Below are 15684 nucleotides of genomic sequence, written 5' to 3'. Positions count from 1 at the left end.
CAAAGCACTGGGGAAGAAAGTGAGAACATAAATCTGCTAATGTGGAGATTTGCAACTAAACAACTATTTGTAACTGAAGATGAAAGATGCAGGCAGATGAGTTATGGAGGATGTTATTTGACTAGCGTAGGGATAATTGGTTATTTATCATTTATGAATTGTCCTCTTTACGCTTGGTGCTTTGCAAAGAAACATCAGCAAAACAGATAAATCCCTGCCCAGAGGAGGCTACAATTGAGATATCAATAGTGGTGGGGAAGCACCAAAAGGAGGGCTGCATAACTTCTTGATAGCTTCTAATTGGCCTAGAGCAGGCATAGACCAACTCAACCCTCCAGATGTTTTGGGACTACAACTCCCATCACCCCTAGCTAACAGGACCAGTGGTCAGGGATGATGGGAGTTGTAGTCCCAAAACATCTGGAGGGCCAAGTCTGCCTATGCCTGGCCTAGAGTAAGAGGATGATGTGGCATGGTTTTGGATTGTGGGTTTTGTAGTTTGTTTGAGGAATTACCACCCTAGAATCCATCAGTACCAGCATTTCTAATGCTGGGTAATGGTGGAGGGGAGGGAGAGATTGAGGTTTGGGGGGGAACCCTCACTTTTGCCTCTCATCACAGTTCCCGCCACTCTTGCTTTTCAAAGGGGAAAGTGGGAGTGTATGTTGGCAGTGAAGGGGTGATTACTTAAGGTAAGGGGTGTGGAACCCTCTTCAGCCTGAGGGTTGCATTATTTCATGGGGAACTTCTAGGGCCCAAAGTCAGCAGGTAAAACAGACACATCCATTACTTCAGAACACATCCACACACCATACATTTAAAGCATACCCCCCCCGAACTGTAGTTTCCCCCACATGGAGCCACGGTTCCCAGCCCCCTTAACAAACCACACTTCCCATTAATACTGGGTGTAAACCATGCACTGTAAATGTGTTTTTAATGTAGAATATCAATGTGACCTACAGCAATGAGTATGCCTCTTGCCTTCGTACAATAGGCTACATTCCACCCATGGGAAGAGTCAGTTTCTACCAGTGCTTTTTTCAGGGGGTACTCAAGGGTATGTAGTACCAGCACCTCTTTTTTGTTGTTAAAAAGTGTGACACTTACTGTAGCAACTTCATGGCACCTACTTTTCTAGGAAAAAAGCATAGTTTCTACACATGCTCTTCTCCATGCCTCACACTATACCCCAGTTGAACATGTAGATGGAGCAACTTAATGCACAACTGTGTAATCACAGCAGGGTCCAAACACATGTTTGGGAATTGGGCTCCTGGTCAAGTGGACAGAGCCCTCCATGCTAGAACAGGATTCAAGCATCGATGTACATGTATAAACACTGTTTACCTTCCCTCTGGAGTGGTACCTATTTATCTACTTGTACTTTGACGTGCTTTCAAACTGCTAGGTTGGCAGGAGCAAGGACTGAGCAACGGGAGCTCGCCCCACTGCTCGCATTAAACATTAAACATTGCTCCCATAAAGCAGCTGCCCCAGATCAAATGCCATGGGTAGGTTGAATTTAGCACTAAACCATACTTTAGTGTGACACGAGCAAGCCCTTAGGCTTGGGCACTCCTTTCTGCCCTTTCATCCTCCATCACAGCCACACGGATATCGGGGACGTCCACCTTCACGTTCAGCTAACCAGGACTGGTTAAATGTGCTTTGTTTTCATTGTGGTTTGTCCTAACAGGCCAGGATAAAACCGTGGTTTCTTATCCTAAATTGTTTGGATAAACCATGGTCAATGCTAACTGCATTTCCCACTTCAGGCAAAGCAACAAATGAAAGTGGATACTTCTGATCCCTTCCTTGTGCCTCTGCCAGAGGAGGAACAGGAAGCTAGATCTTCCTGGTTTAGTGTTCAATCTGCAAAGGGCTTTTTAATGGTAGGAGCTCATGGATGTGTAGCAACAAGCCACAAAGCTTTAGTGATGCACTGAGATACAGTGGTACCTCGGGTTAAGTACTTAATTCGTTCCGGAGATCTGGTCTGAACCTGAAACTGTTCTTAACCTGAAGCACCACTTTAGCTAATGGGGCCTCCTGCTGCTGCCGCGCTGCCGGAGCACGATTTCTCTTCTCATCCTGAAGCAAAGTTCTTAACCCAAGATACTATTTCTGGGTTAGCGGAGTCTGTAACCTGAAGCGTATGTAACCCAAGGTACCACTGTATGTGTGTGTGGGTCAGTCCTTTTGGTCAACAGCATCTGTTGCAATCAACCTCTTAACGTCATCAGTGATATTTCTACGATGCCCACCACCAATCCTGCATGGAGCTAATTTGAGCTTCTCTTACAAAAAGAGAACTTGACACACCGAATCTGCCACATTTCTGCGTGTTTTGAAGGCTCTTTTTGAAAAATGTATTATTGTTACTTATTTATAAAATTATTTATATCTTGCCTTCTGGCCTTTAAAGGGGCCTCCTGTGGGCAGCGTGCCATGCCATGCCCCTGGGACGAGCGCCAACCACACCCATGCCTGCTCCTCACCCCCCGGTGACGGAGCATGAAGCTCCCCTACTGCTTACAGTCTATGTTTTCAAAAAGGGTAGATGAGTGGAAGTTGGAGGCGACGGTGAAGGCAAAATACACAGTAAAGCTTACTGCTGAAAAGGTTATTCACTCCTAGTCCATCCTCCTGGGTCCAGAAGGACTGGGTCTGCAAGGAAATAAGAGTAGCTTTCATGTTTCTGGTGTACAGATCTGTATGCTTGACTGCTTCACCTCTCCCTCTTTTCCTTAATCATCAAAAGAACTCTCACTTGTAATATTTTGTCAGTAGAGCTGGACTATACAGTATATCAGTTTGAAATTCCTTTAAAAAAATCTGCCTGAGATTTTTTTTTTAATGTTCTTGGAAACTTGAGTGATAAGGGGCATTCTGGAATTGCAGTGCCCATTGTTTTATAGAGCTTATCTACATTATAGAACTATATTGGTTTATTTTTTAATATAAAGGTAAAGGTACCCCTGCCCGTATGGGCCAGTCGTGTCCGACTCTAGGGTTGTGCGCCCATCTCACTTAAGAGGCCGGGGGCCAGCGCTGTCCAGAGACATGTGGCCAGCGTGACGAAGCTGCTCTGGTGAGCCGGCACCAGCACAGCACACGGAAATGCCGTTTACCTTCCCGCTATAAAGCGGTACCTATTTATCTACTTGCACTTAGGGGTGCTTTCGAACTGCTAGGTGGGCAGGAGCTGGGACTGAAAGACGGGAGCTCACCCCGCTGCAGGGATTCGAACCACCGACCATGCGATCGGCAAGCCCTAGGCACTGAGGTTTTACTCACAGCGCCACCCGCGTCCCCCATTTTTTTAAATATATATATATTTATTGAATTTTTTCACAAGTGACAAGGTACAAGGACACAGTACTTGTAACAGCAAAAGGTACAATGAGGAAATTATCACAAAGTAAACCAATATCCTTAAGCTGTATCAGTCCTTTGAATATAACTCCACCACATTCATATCTGGCTTGATGGAGGTTGCATCAAGTGTCCATCTTTGTTGACATATCAGATAAAGGGCCTCTGTATTATGTCAAATTGATCTTTTTGGGCAATGCCAGTAACCACTCATTTGTGATAGACCAATTGCTCTGATAACACTACGCCCCATATTCTCTCTTGCATAGTGGACTCCAGTCATCTTCCAATGACATGATCTTTCCATTCCTGCTGCAGTAAACAGCAAGGCTACTAATTCTCAGTGAATTATTTGAAAGCCACGAGAAGTATGGCTCATTAATAAATGATTCTCATGCTGGATCAGGAGGAAAGATATGTAATTGATTTTTTTCTGCAAAACATCACAAAATGACATTCCTTCCAAAGATGGAATAAATCTCCATTCCTCCTACAGCCTCACCAACAATCCTGTGAGATGCTTGGGTTGACTCTGTTAAGTTTTACAGGGATCCAGTGTCACCTATGGACAACCTTAAATGGGGCCTGTGTTTTAGCTGACATAGATTTGAATGGTGTTTTGCCCCTTATATCATTCTAAGCTTCATCTGTTAATTCTTTCCCTAGATCTGTTTCCCCACACACTTTTAGGACTAAAAAAGCTACCTGTCCATTCAGTAAAAAGAGCTTTGCAAATATAATATATCATTCCTTTGGAACCTGATCTACCCTGTAAAATTAAATTTTCAAACCAAGTCAAAGGACATCCGTCTTTCCTAATTCTTAGTTGGTGGCATGCAAATGATCTTACTTGCAATACTAGAAACCAGGCTGGGTGAATGTCATCTAATATTTGGAGCAGTTCTGTCTCTGAAAGGGGCTTACCATTCTTAAAAAGGTCACATACTCTATAAACTCCTTTTGATTCCCAGGATGCAATTGGCAATATTTATCCACACACCTAAAGTCTGCATGTTCCAAAATGAGCATTAAGGGGGAATTATATGGTGTTAAGTTTTTAGCCCAACACCTGCAAACCTGAATCGTAGCCTTAAAAAATGGGTTAACAAGAGTCAAAACTCTTGAACGGGCATAGGCCAACTCGGCCCTCCAGAGGTTTTGGGACTACAACTCCCATCATCCCTAGCTAACAGGACCAGTGGTCAGGGATGATAGGAGTTGTAGTCCCCAAACATCTGGAGGGCCAAGTTTGCCTATGCCTGCTCTTGAACTTTGAAATGCCATCAGCCAAGATGAATCCATAGACAGTTCAGTACCTTTCCAAGGGATTGAGAAATCCACACAGATTATGCATAAAAGTTGTCAGTGCTTTTCTTCTAGACAAAAGGGTGCTGGTACTCACCATGAAGTTGTTATAGTAAGTGCCACACTTTTAACCAGTGCTCTTCTTCTAGAAAAAACAGTTCAGGTACTGCGTACCCTTGAATACCCCCAGAAAAAAGCACTAAGTTGTTTCAAATGACAAAAAAGGAGGGAAGCTCAGTTCTCTTCTCAGTTTATCCTGACAAATCACTTTATTGCTAATTCTGTTCCAATTGCGTATACTACTAAAGAATTCCAAAAGCTCTTGCCATTTTTTTAATTGTTTCATTGATAGTCCTGTGAGAAGTCCTTGGAATAAGAATAGGAATTGTTGTTGTTGTTGTTGCTGCTGCTGTTATTATTACAGTATTATTATTATAATGTATTTTTCCTGTATTGTCCTTCATCCAAGGATCCTAGGGTGGTTTGCAATATAAAAACACAAAAATGCATACCCTACATACCAGAAATTTCCCCATAGGAATAAATAGAAATTGTCAACTCATTATGTGAATGTTTTCCTAATAAACAATTTCCTGAGAACACATTGTGTTTGGAGAGCGAGACCTGCATGTACAATCATCTGATTCTGGCTATGTTTTTGTTTCACTATTTTCCCTCCCTTGCAGGCCTTACTGTCATTAAGTGCCATGTTAAGATCACTGTCGGAATCTGACAGGGCTGATTCATTTGGCTGACTTTCAGACACGTCCTGCATTTCCGCCAATTTTGCTGCATTCCACAATGGTCTTGATGTTATACCCCTCAAATTTATAATATTATTTCTTCAAAAATGTTTTTCTATGCCGTTTGACTAGTTTTGATTCCAGGCAGAGATGCAGAGTTAGGCCTCCATGTTGCTCAATGACAAGGCATGCCCCCCCATTTAAAAAATGTTTAATTCCCATGTTCTCCTCCAAAGAATTCCAGGAATTGTAACGGTGAGAGCATTGAGAATTCTCTTCTAGAGATCTCAACCTTGCCCACCCCCATCTCTCCCATTTACCAAAGAGTGACTGTTAAATGAGATTTGTGTCTGTAGTTTGGATACGTTCCATCTATTGCCCTGGAGAAATGTTTGCTATGTTCTCCGGATCTGTCACCTGATGATCTTGATTAAAAGGCATTCTCTTAAAAGCAAAGAAGTTAAGGGCTTCTTGACATGTATTTGCCTTAATGAAAACTAAGCAGAGAATTGGCAGTGGCTAAACCACTGAGCCTTTGGGGCTTGCTGATCAGAAGGTTGGCAGTTCGAATCTCTGTGACGGGAGTTTTCATCTGTTGGAGGAAGGAGAACAAAGAGGGAACTAGTCTAGTTTCTCCAGGGAGGAAGTTCCAGAGTCTGGGAGCAACCACTAAGAAGGCCCTTTCCTGCCTCCCCACCAAGAATGCTTGTAGTAGGACCAAGAGAAGGGCCTCCCCAGAAGATCTCAAAACCCAGACATATGAGTGAATAAGGGCTTTCAAATAGACATGTGGGGCCACGGATCTAAGCCCTGTGGGGACACGGGTGGCACTGTGGGTTAAACCACAGAGCCTAGGGCTTGCTAATCAGAAGGTCCGCAGTTCGAATCCCTGAGACGGGATGAGCTCCCGTTGCTTGGTCCCAGCTCCTGCCAACCTTGCAGTTCGAAAGCACACCAAAAAGTGCAAGTAGATAAATAGGTACCGCTCCAGTGGGAAGGTAAATGGCATTTCCATGCGCTGTTCTAGTTTTAGTGTTCCATTGCGCCAGAAGTGGCTTAGTCATGCTGGCCACATGACCCGGAAAAACTGTCTGTGGACAAACGCCAGCTCCCTCGGCCTGTAAAGCGAGATGAGCGCCACAACCCCAGAGTCGTCTGCGACTGGACTTAACTTTACCTTTACCTTTTTGTTGTGGGATGAGTGTGGGATGGGGTGGGGAATATCGTGAAGACAGACTAAATATATAATGGGAATTCACAACACATGCCCCTCATCCATGAGACAATTCCAACTTCCTCCTGCCTTCATGGTTGAAATGACAGTATCAGATCTTAGAATTGTAGAGTTGGAAGGGATCATAAGGGGCATCTAGTCCACTGTTGCCATCCATTTTGCCCCTTGCCCAAAGTTTCAGTTGGAAAGTCTGGTTTAAAAGAGCCACATTTTTTTAAAGCCACTGCATGAACTTTTGCATATCCCTATTGATTTGTCACAAGCTGTCTTTAAACATTATCAGGTATTGGTGTGAAATAGCGCAACATGTTCATTTGTGCAAGTCAACTGTTTGGGCACAAAGCCTGTACAGTCGAATGCAACATGAGGACACCCCTTCTATTAATGAAGAACAGGACAGGGATATGCAAATCTGCACCATTGTTTTGGGTCAGGGAAAGTTTCTTGGTGACGTTATGCTGCGCACAGCAAGAAACTGATTACTGCCATGCACAGCTTGTTTCTGCCTCAAACTTGCAGAACCAATGAGTTCCCCTGCCCTTCAGTGCTCAATTCTGGAGAGAAAAGTATGTGCAGAACTGCTTTCAGAGCAACCTCACTGCCCTGAAAATATTATGTCTGACTTCACCTGAAAAGTGTCTGTCTTCACCTAAGAAATGTCCTGGGTAAAACAGCTGTTTTGCAGTTGCAGAGGACATCATATCGCTTTTTTAAAAACTGCCTTTGTTTTGTGTAGGCATGCAACCAGTCATGTACTCAGTGAAGGAAGCTCTCCAGGGCAGACCTCACTGGATTCGGGTGGGCTATGATATCTGTTATTACAAGTAAGTGTACTCCACCTCCTCTTCCAGAATGTTGCTTGGGCTTTCCTTCCTCTCCTGCTAGTCATTATTACCCCATTAACTTTGCACTACCAGTTCTACTTCACCCTGTAAATGCAGATCACAGGGGCTACAAAATGATGGAGATCAAAAACATCTTTGTTGTTTTTTCTAGGGCAGTGGTGGGGAGAACATTTTTCAGTCTGAAGGTTTCTTTCTCTTTGTGGGCAACCATTTGCAATGGATGCAACTACAGTCACCTACTAGCCACACAAGTTAGTGTTTTGTTTTTTAAAAATAGTTATTAGTTTTAAATACATGCATACAGATAGGAATGGGGGAGAAATTCATTTCAGTTCTCATTTAATGCTGAATGTATGTAATACATAATACTCAAACTCAAAGCCAGACATTATTTAAAATTCACAATTCTCCAAATTTTGCAGAGCAGTTCTCTTGCTGCGTGCAAGAATGCATATGCTGGGGTAAAGTGAGCAGGGGTTGGGTGGGTTGTATATATTTGTGTAAATAGTATACAAAAATGCATTATATTAGGGGAAGTTCTTTGCAAAGATGTGTATGTTAGGCAAAATATTAGGAGAAATGTGCACTAAAATGCAGGTGAATTTTCATGAGGGCTTTGTCCATGTTTCCAATTTTAATTCCGTAAGCATGATGCGGGCGACGCTGTGGGTTAAACCACAGAGCCTGGGACTTACCGATCAGAAGGTCGGCGGTTCGAATCCCCACAACGGGGTGAGTTCCCATTGCTCTGTCCCAGCTCCTGCCAACCTAGCAGTTCAAAAGCACGTGAAAGTGCAAGTAGATAAATAGGTACCGCTCCGGCGGAATGGTAAATGGTGTTTCCGTGTGCTGCTCTGGTTCGCCAGAAGCAGCTTAGTCATGCTGGCCACATGACCCAGAAGCTGAACACCGGCTCCCTCGGCCAATAAAGCGAGATGAGCGCCACAACCCCAGAGGCGGTCACGACTGGACTTAATGGCCAGGAGTCCCTTTACCTTTACCTTTAAGCATGAATGCTGAGTGACATTTTCTCCAATAGAAACATTTGACCTACATGTTGGGTTGAGGACAGCCCTCCTCCTTCAAAACCCCTTGCAACTTTCATTTGTGTAGGTGTGAAAATTCTATGTGTTTTTAGTATCAGGAGCAATTTCTCTCTCCCCCCCACCCGATGCTTTTTGAAAGCTTGTTTTACTTTTCGTATAATGTTGCCTTGGCAACAATGATGGGTGGGATAGACTTGTTTTTCCCCCCTTCCAAACAAAGAAATGAAAGTGGTAGATTTGCTATCAGTAGGATGGAACCCCAATGGATGCTGCTACTCCCTACACACACAAATACACACACACACGTGTGCCCCAGCATTGAGGGTTGGTCATGGTGTTGGAATGGGTGACCACTGGTAGTGACTCTACTACTGCTGTTTATGGCAGGAGTAAACAAGCGTTTTAATCAAAACAAAAAAAAAAGGAGGGGGAAACCATTGTTGTTGTAATGCAAGGTTGGGGAGCCTTTTTCAGATCAAGGGCTGCATTCCTTCCTGTGCAACCTTTTTAGATGGGTGGCATATGCCATTGGTGGGCATGACCAAAGGCAAAAGTGGGCGGAGCAACAAATGAGAATTTCCCCTTTGTACAGTAGGCTAGTTTCTGCATACACTCACACACCCCTCTCAGCCAGCCAGCAGATGGCATTCAAGGACAAATTCCAGCCAGGCCAAGACTCCTAAGGAGTGTGTGAAGTAGGGCCAATGAGGGGTATGTTCTGAGGAGAGTTCTGAGGGCCAGACAGATAGGGCTTGATGGTTGGCTTTAGCTCCTGGGGTCTGATGTTCTCTATTCCCACTATAATGAAAAGCTCCTCACCTTGAAAATAATGTACTATTTTGCCTCTCTGAAAGAAATCCCACTCAAGGGCTGTGGGTGCCCGCACAAAATGGCTGCCATGAGCAGCAAAAAAGAGAGGTGGCAGTACTCCATAATGTAAGAAAAGAAAAGAAAAACCTTGATCCCTTAGCTGCCTTGGGAAACAATGTTCTCTCTTCCTTCTGCTGTTGATATTCTGAAGCAATTTCAATTAGTTGATTTTAGGTGGTGGGCACCCACTTCTTTACTCCTTATGATTTTTAGAGCACCTCTTAGGCCCTTGTTGCAAGCTAGCTTTTAACAGGAGATTTTCACTGCATGACACTCTGTTCCTTATTCTCCTCCTCCTCCTCCCTTTCCATCCTGATCTAGCAACCTCGCTCCACTTTCCAGCCAGATCAATGGCCCCCTTTCCCCTCCTTGCATGTCCTCCCTCCCTCCTGCTTTCTCCTGGCATGAACGACTTTCCCGAGTGCTGGCAGACTTGGGCGCAAGCAGATGTAGGGGATGCAAGGCTTATAGGCTGATTACAGTCATAATGGGCCCTAATGTCATTAACAAGGCCGTTATTGTGCAGTGATTAAATAGCAGCTGACTGGTACGATTAAACTGTGAAAGTGCAATTAAGTTCTTAATCATAATCTGGAAAGGGATAGGCTACAGATGATGGGATAGGACTGGCTTGTTCTTTCTCTCTCTCCCCCCTGCCCCCGCTTGTTCCCCCAGAATATGAAATGTGCTGAATTTTATGTTGATGTGCTCTGGAAAGGTTTCATTCTTCATCTCTGTCATCTGATTCCTATCCACCCATATATCTGTCTAGGATCACTGTTGCCCCCAACGTCTGCCTGGATTCTACTAATCTAATCTGATTTCCCAGTTCACACATCATCAATTTTCTTTAGATAATTGGTAGGCTGAAGTTTCTCAGAAATGACTTTTTCTGATAAAATTCCTAAAGGTGTTCTATTTTTCAAGCCTCACCAGTCCGACCTGGGAGAATACACAGTGGGATGGGCTCCCATTTTCCCATCTGTGAAATTTGGGTGCAGTTTTCGTATTGTTTGATATAATTTTAATACTGATGAATAGCCCTTATGGGCAGCAATGAAAATAAAAACGGGCCTAGAGGTGAACCTATCAATGGTGGTGCTCTTTCTGCTGGTTGGTCTCCACCATTTCTCTTTTCCCATCAATTCTGCTTTGAACTATGCATCATTCAGAACGCCTTTCAGCATCATTCAGAAAGGAATTGTAGGACAAAAACCAACGATGGCAGCAGCTGCAAGGAACACACTGCAAAACAACTGGCAGTGAAGAAGGGCAATTTGAGGTAGTGGATGGGTTCAAAGCTTCTGGCAGCTCCTGCACCAGCCCTAGTCCCAAAATTGAAACTGAATGTTTAGCTCAGCCTTGGCAAATTAACTTCAGGCAATGCAGGAAATGCCTATGGCTCAATGGTACAGCATCTGCTTTGCATGCAGGAGCTCCAGGTTCAACCACCGTAGGGCTGTGAAAGACCCTTGCCTGAAACCCCAGAGAGCCTCTGCCTGTCAGTGTAGGCAGTGCTGAGCAAGATGGAGCCAATGGTTTGACTCAGTTGAAGGCAACTTCCTATGCTAGATGTGACCTGGGGAATACCTCTGCCAGTGATGGCCTTGGGAGAATACCATCTATCAGCTTTTCCTCGCCCTCTACACATCTGTAACAAGCAGGAAAAGTAATACTGACCTACTGATATGACAGGACTGTTCTGAAGATTACTGTTCTAATGAATGCAAAGCACTTCGGATACTCTAACACTCTATATACATGCTATTATTATTATTATGAACAGCTGAAGGACCAGAAACTACTTTGAAACTCATCCAGGAATGCAAATAGGCCTGGGGAATGTGGGTTTTTGCAATACAGAGAGTGCATTTAAAACAAGATTTGGCATAGTTCCTGAACCCCACTCCCTCTGCCCCTGCCCAACACTCACACACAATTTGAGTGCAAATGTCCAAGGTGGAAGCCCTCCTTTGTTCATTATTGGATGCACTGGGCTGCATCCAAAGCTCTCTTGTGCTAGTGGACAGGTGTGTTTTAATGTCACACAACAGAGGAAGCCCAATGCAACAGTTGTGCTGGCGGAACTCGTTGTGAAACAGGTTTGCACGATCCATTGTGTAACAAAGTTGCCCACAACATGTTCCATGTTCTCTGGCGCAGGGAGAGAGATCAGGACCCTACTGTGCTTTAGAAATGCACTTCCAAACAGCAAATGAATAACTTTATGGAAGTAGAATGATAACAGTGCTTGCAAACATACAGGCACACCCATAAACATACAAGTTAACTTTAGTAGCTACAGTAATTACGGATTGTTTACAGCATTCCCTGTCCACTCTTGTGCTAGTGGGTGTGAGAACGTTAACGCTGCACAACAGAGGAATCCTATGCAATAGCTGCACTAGTAGAAACTCATTACAGTGGTACCTCGGGTTAAGTACTTAATTCATTCTGGAAGTCCGTTCTTAACCTGAAACTGTTCTTAACCTGAAGCACCACTTTAGCTAATGGGGCCTCCCGCTGCTGCTGCGCCGCCGGAGCACGGTTTCTGTTCTCATCCTGAAGCAAAGTTCTTAACCTGAGGCACTATTTCTGGGTTAGAGGAGTCTGTAACCTGAAGCGTATGTAACCTGAAGAGTATGTAACCCGAGGTACCACTGTACACAACAGATTGCAAATCTCTTGTGCAACTAAGTTACTAGCCACCTGCTTATGGATTCTCTTGTACAACATTTCACCAAAGGAAAAAAATACCACTAAATGACTTTAGCTTAGTGCTACATTGGATCCAAACCTGTCTATTCACCACACACCCAGCCATTACACCTTATCAAATATGCACAACACCTTATCAAATATAAGAAGACAGGTCTCAGTCCTGAGGAGTTTTTCAATTTCAATTTGCAACAGAGAGAGGGAAGGGAGAATTATATGTCTGAGTCCACTCAATGGTCCCCAATGCTAGTCCTACTCAGAACAAACCTATGGACGTTAGTGGACGTGACCTGCTTCTTGGAATTCTTTTGACATGTGGCTCAAGAGATTCAAGACTGGGGAACCTGGAATCTCAACACTGTGGCGTACAGTTGCCAAATGATTTCCATGCCTCTCTCCCTGAAACCCATGTGCAGTTCACGTCAGTGACTTTACAAAACCAACCAGCTTCATTAATGTCCAATTCAAATTGAAGTCATCCAAATGGGCCCTGGCAATATATATTTTTTCAGCCTTCAAAATGCTACAAGTTGTGCTGGTGTATAAAATATACATAAGAAGACTAAGGGAATATTATCGCCCACACACACAGCAGAATGTGAATTTTAAACATTTGTTTTTTCTAACAATTGCAATTTTTAAGCTTAAAGGCCCAAAGGGTCTAGATAGGAAAAGAGAGAGAGAATGAACTTGAAGATGAATTAGAAATTGTGCAAAGTTCTATGTGGAATTGCTGCCTGTCCAGCATGTTTCCTCTGTGCATAAATCCTGCTAGGCAGCAGCAGAGCGATCAGCGATTGCTTTCCATGTGAGAAGAAGGAAAAGTCCGCACGTTGTTTTACGTAGGAAGCTCCTCCCCAGATGTAGGACATTCAGGAGGTTAACCCTATACACTCCAAATTCTACTCCAAAATGAACTTTATTCATGTTCGCTTAACCTGGCAATTGTGGGAGCTTCTTTCAGGTGCAGTTCAGAGATTTTTGAAGTAATTCAACTGACTCTGTTAAATTGAACGTGTTCATTCCAAGCACTGTTGCAGTCGCAGAGTGTTTAATTAACATATGCCACAGCAGCATCACTCTTCCTGTTAACTAGTCACAGTTCAGGAATGACTGCTCTGAGCTGAAGGACAAAGGGAAGTGAGATGTACGAGTCTGCAGATCACACACTGTCCGAACTCCACTCACATTTGTCTTCCTCTGGAGGTATGTGTGTGCGGTCAGGGAGCAGGGACAACTCACTCCCAAAGAAGACAAATGTGGCAGCCCACGTCTCTGCTCTGGCATCATTTCCCTTCCCATGAGAGAGAGTTAAAAAAACCCCAAACCAAACACGTTATGGAGATTATTAGAAAACCTTCTGTCAAAAAGGGTTTTGCCAACGCCATTGCTCTGGTTTATTGCCTGCCTGCAAAGTGACAGTTATACACTAGTGCCTGTGTGGGAAAGCGAAGGGGGGGGGATGTTGCGGGAGCCCCTATAAAATGATCTAATTCACTGTTTGCTGTCTTGGCAACTGTTTACAATTATTACACACAGAGCAATAATGTTCCTTTCCAGCTGATTATTTAAGGAGCATCAGCGGCAGCTCGTGAGGCTCCCAATGGCACATCAGGGCATTGCGTTCCACAGTTCATTTCCAGTTCATTGTCTAACCCCACCTGAGCTGTCGCAAAGCTGGATGGCTCAAGGGCTTGGTAATTGGATGCTGAACTTTTTATTTCTAGGTCAGTAGTTAAAATTCTGCCCAGATCAGTACAAATGTAGTTTCTTACTCCCCTCTCTCCACATCCACTTCCTTTCCTTTCCTTTCTTTTTTGCCTGCTGGCTGTTTGGTGTCCTTTGTGACATGGGAAAGTGAAAAATAGAAAGAGAAAAGCATTGATGTGTGTGTGCATGTGTGTGTGTGCGTGTGTGTGGGTGCTGGTTCCTAATGCAGAAGGTCACAAGCAACCAGAACTTTATCTGATTTCCTCAGTTTCTCTGGAGACACGGAGGCCTAACCCTAGTAGACAGCAGAGTTTAAAGGCTGCACAACAAATGAGTCCAATGCAGCTGTTGCACTAGTGGAAACTTTTTTTGTGTGAAACAGCTAATTTTTGGTGTGCAACACCTGATACCATTGCACAGCACTCTTTGGCAATGTACCTATGTTCCCCCCTGCGCAACAGCTGATTCTTGTTGTGCAATCTGTTGTTAACGCTCTTTGGTAATGCGCTTGTGTTTTTCTTTGTGCAACAATATTCCACTTCAACTTGGTGCTACATTGCAGTGGGTTGTATCCAACTAATTTCTACCCACAGTAGATGCATTGAATTATTGGACCTAAGGTAGTCCTGTCCATTGATTTCAATGGTTTTACTCTGATTATGCCTCTGTATACCAGTTGTTTGAAATCACAGGTGGGCAGCTTGTAGGCTTCCCACAGACACCTGGTCAGCCACTGTGAGAACAGACTGCTGGACAAGGTGGTCCTGTGGCTTGAACTAGCAGGCTTGTCTTGGGCTCTTAGATGCTCTTGACCTGGATCAGTCCTTCTAGATCAGAAGTGCACTACTGTAGACTGCTGGCTTCCATAAGTTGGAGGATGCCCAAAATTACAGCAGAGGAGGGAAGAGTTACTGTGCAAGTCCATACTGCCCCCCCTTGCCTCTTTCATTTAACCTGCAAAGAGCACTCGTGTTTTCCTTGATCTGCAAACTGACCTTCTACAGTCCTTAGCTTCTCTACTTTACTCTGCTGACTTTGTAAACTAGGGCTGTATATGGGCCCCTCCATCCAATTCAAGGTCCAGTCTGGAGAGCCAGTGTGGTGTAGTGTCTAAGAGCGGAAGACTTGTAATCTGGGGAACCGGGTTCGCGTCTCCGCTCTTCCACATGCAGCTGCTGGGTGACGTTGGGCTAGTCACACTTCTTTGAAGTCTCTCAGTCCCACTCACCTCACAGAGTGTTTGTTGTGGGGGAGGAAGGGAAAGGAGAATGTTAGCCGCTTTGAGACTCCTTCGGGTAGTGATAAAGCGGGATATCAAATCCAAACTCTTCTTCTGCTGCTGCTTTGGAGTGGCCCCAATCTGACCTGGGATGATCTACCCTGAACCAATTCAGTGACCTTGCACAGGCATGTGGTCAGAAGTGGGGCAGAGAAGAATATGTGCCTCTACTTCTCCCCTCCATCCTCCTTGAAGGTCAGTTAGCAAGGATGCCTGCTGAATCTTTAGAACACTCCACAGCATGGGACTGGTGACATTAAATACCTGACTTCCAGTTGATTATATATATCTAGGATGATGTAGAGTTGATCTAATGAGGGCTTCTGATGAAGAGAAGGGTCATTGCTCAGTAGTACACCACATGCTTTGCAGGGAAAAGGTTCCAGATTCAACCGCTGCCCTCTCCAGGTAGGGCTGGGAAAGGCTCCTGCTTCTGAAACCATGGAGAGCAGATGCCCTTCTTGAGCATGTGGGCTTCCCGGAGGCATCTGGTTGACCACTGTGGGAAATGGGATAGATGTTTGATCTGACCCAACAAGGATCTTTGGTGAACTCA

General features: G+C 44.4%; 1 protein-coding gene across 2 annotated transcripts in view; it reads left to right on the top strand.

The window, feature by feature from the left end:
• Window positions 1-15684, top strand: part of AGBL1 (AGBL carboxypeptidase 1) — a 413198-nt gene that overhangs the window by 90184 nt on the left and 307330 nt on the right. For both annotated transcript variants that reach the window (XM_081171065.1, XM_081171064.1), the window contains exon 15: window positions 7397-7484. In XM_081171065.1, coding sequence (XP_081027191.1) covers window positions 7397-7484 — 88 coding nt within the window. The remainder of the gene's footprint in view (window positions 1-7396; window positions 7485-15684) is intronic.

The sequence above is a fragment of the Podarcis bocagei genome (assembly GCF_964188305.1).
Source record: "Podarcis bocagei genome assembly, chromosome: 14".
NCBI lineage: Eukaryota > Metazoa > Chordata > Lepidosauria > Squamata > Lacertidae > Podarcis > Podarcis bocagei.
Note: the sequence above shows the minus strand (reverse complement) of the source record. Positions and strands in the feature narration are given on the sequence as shown.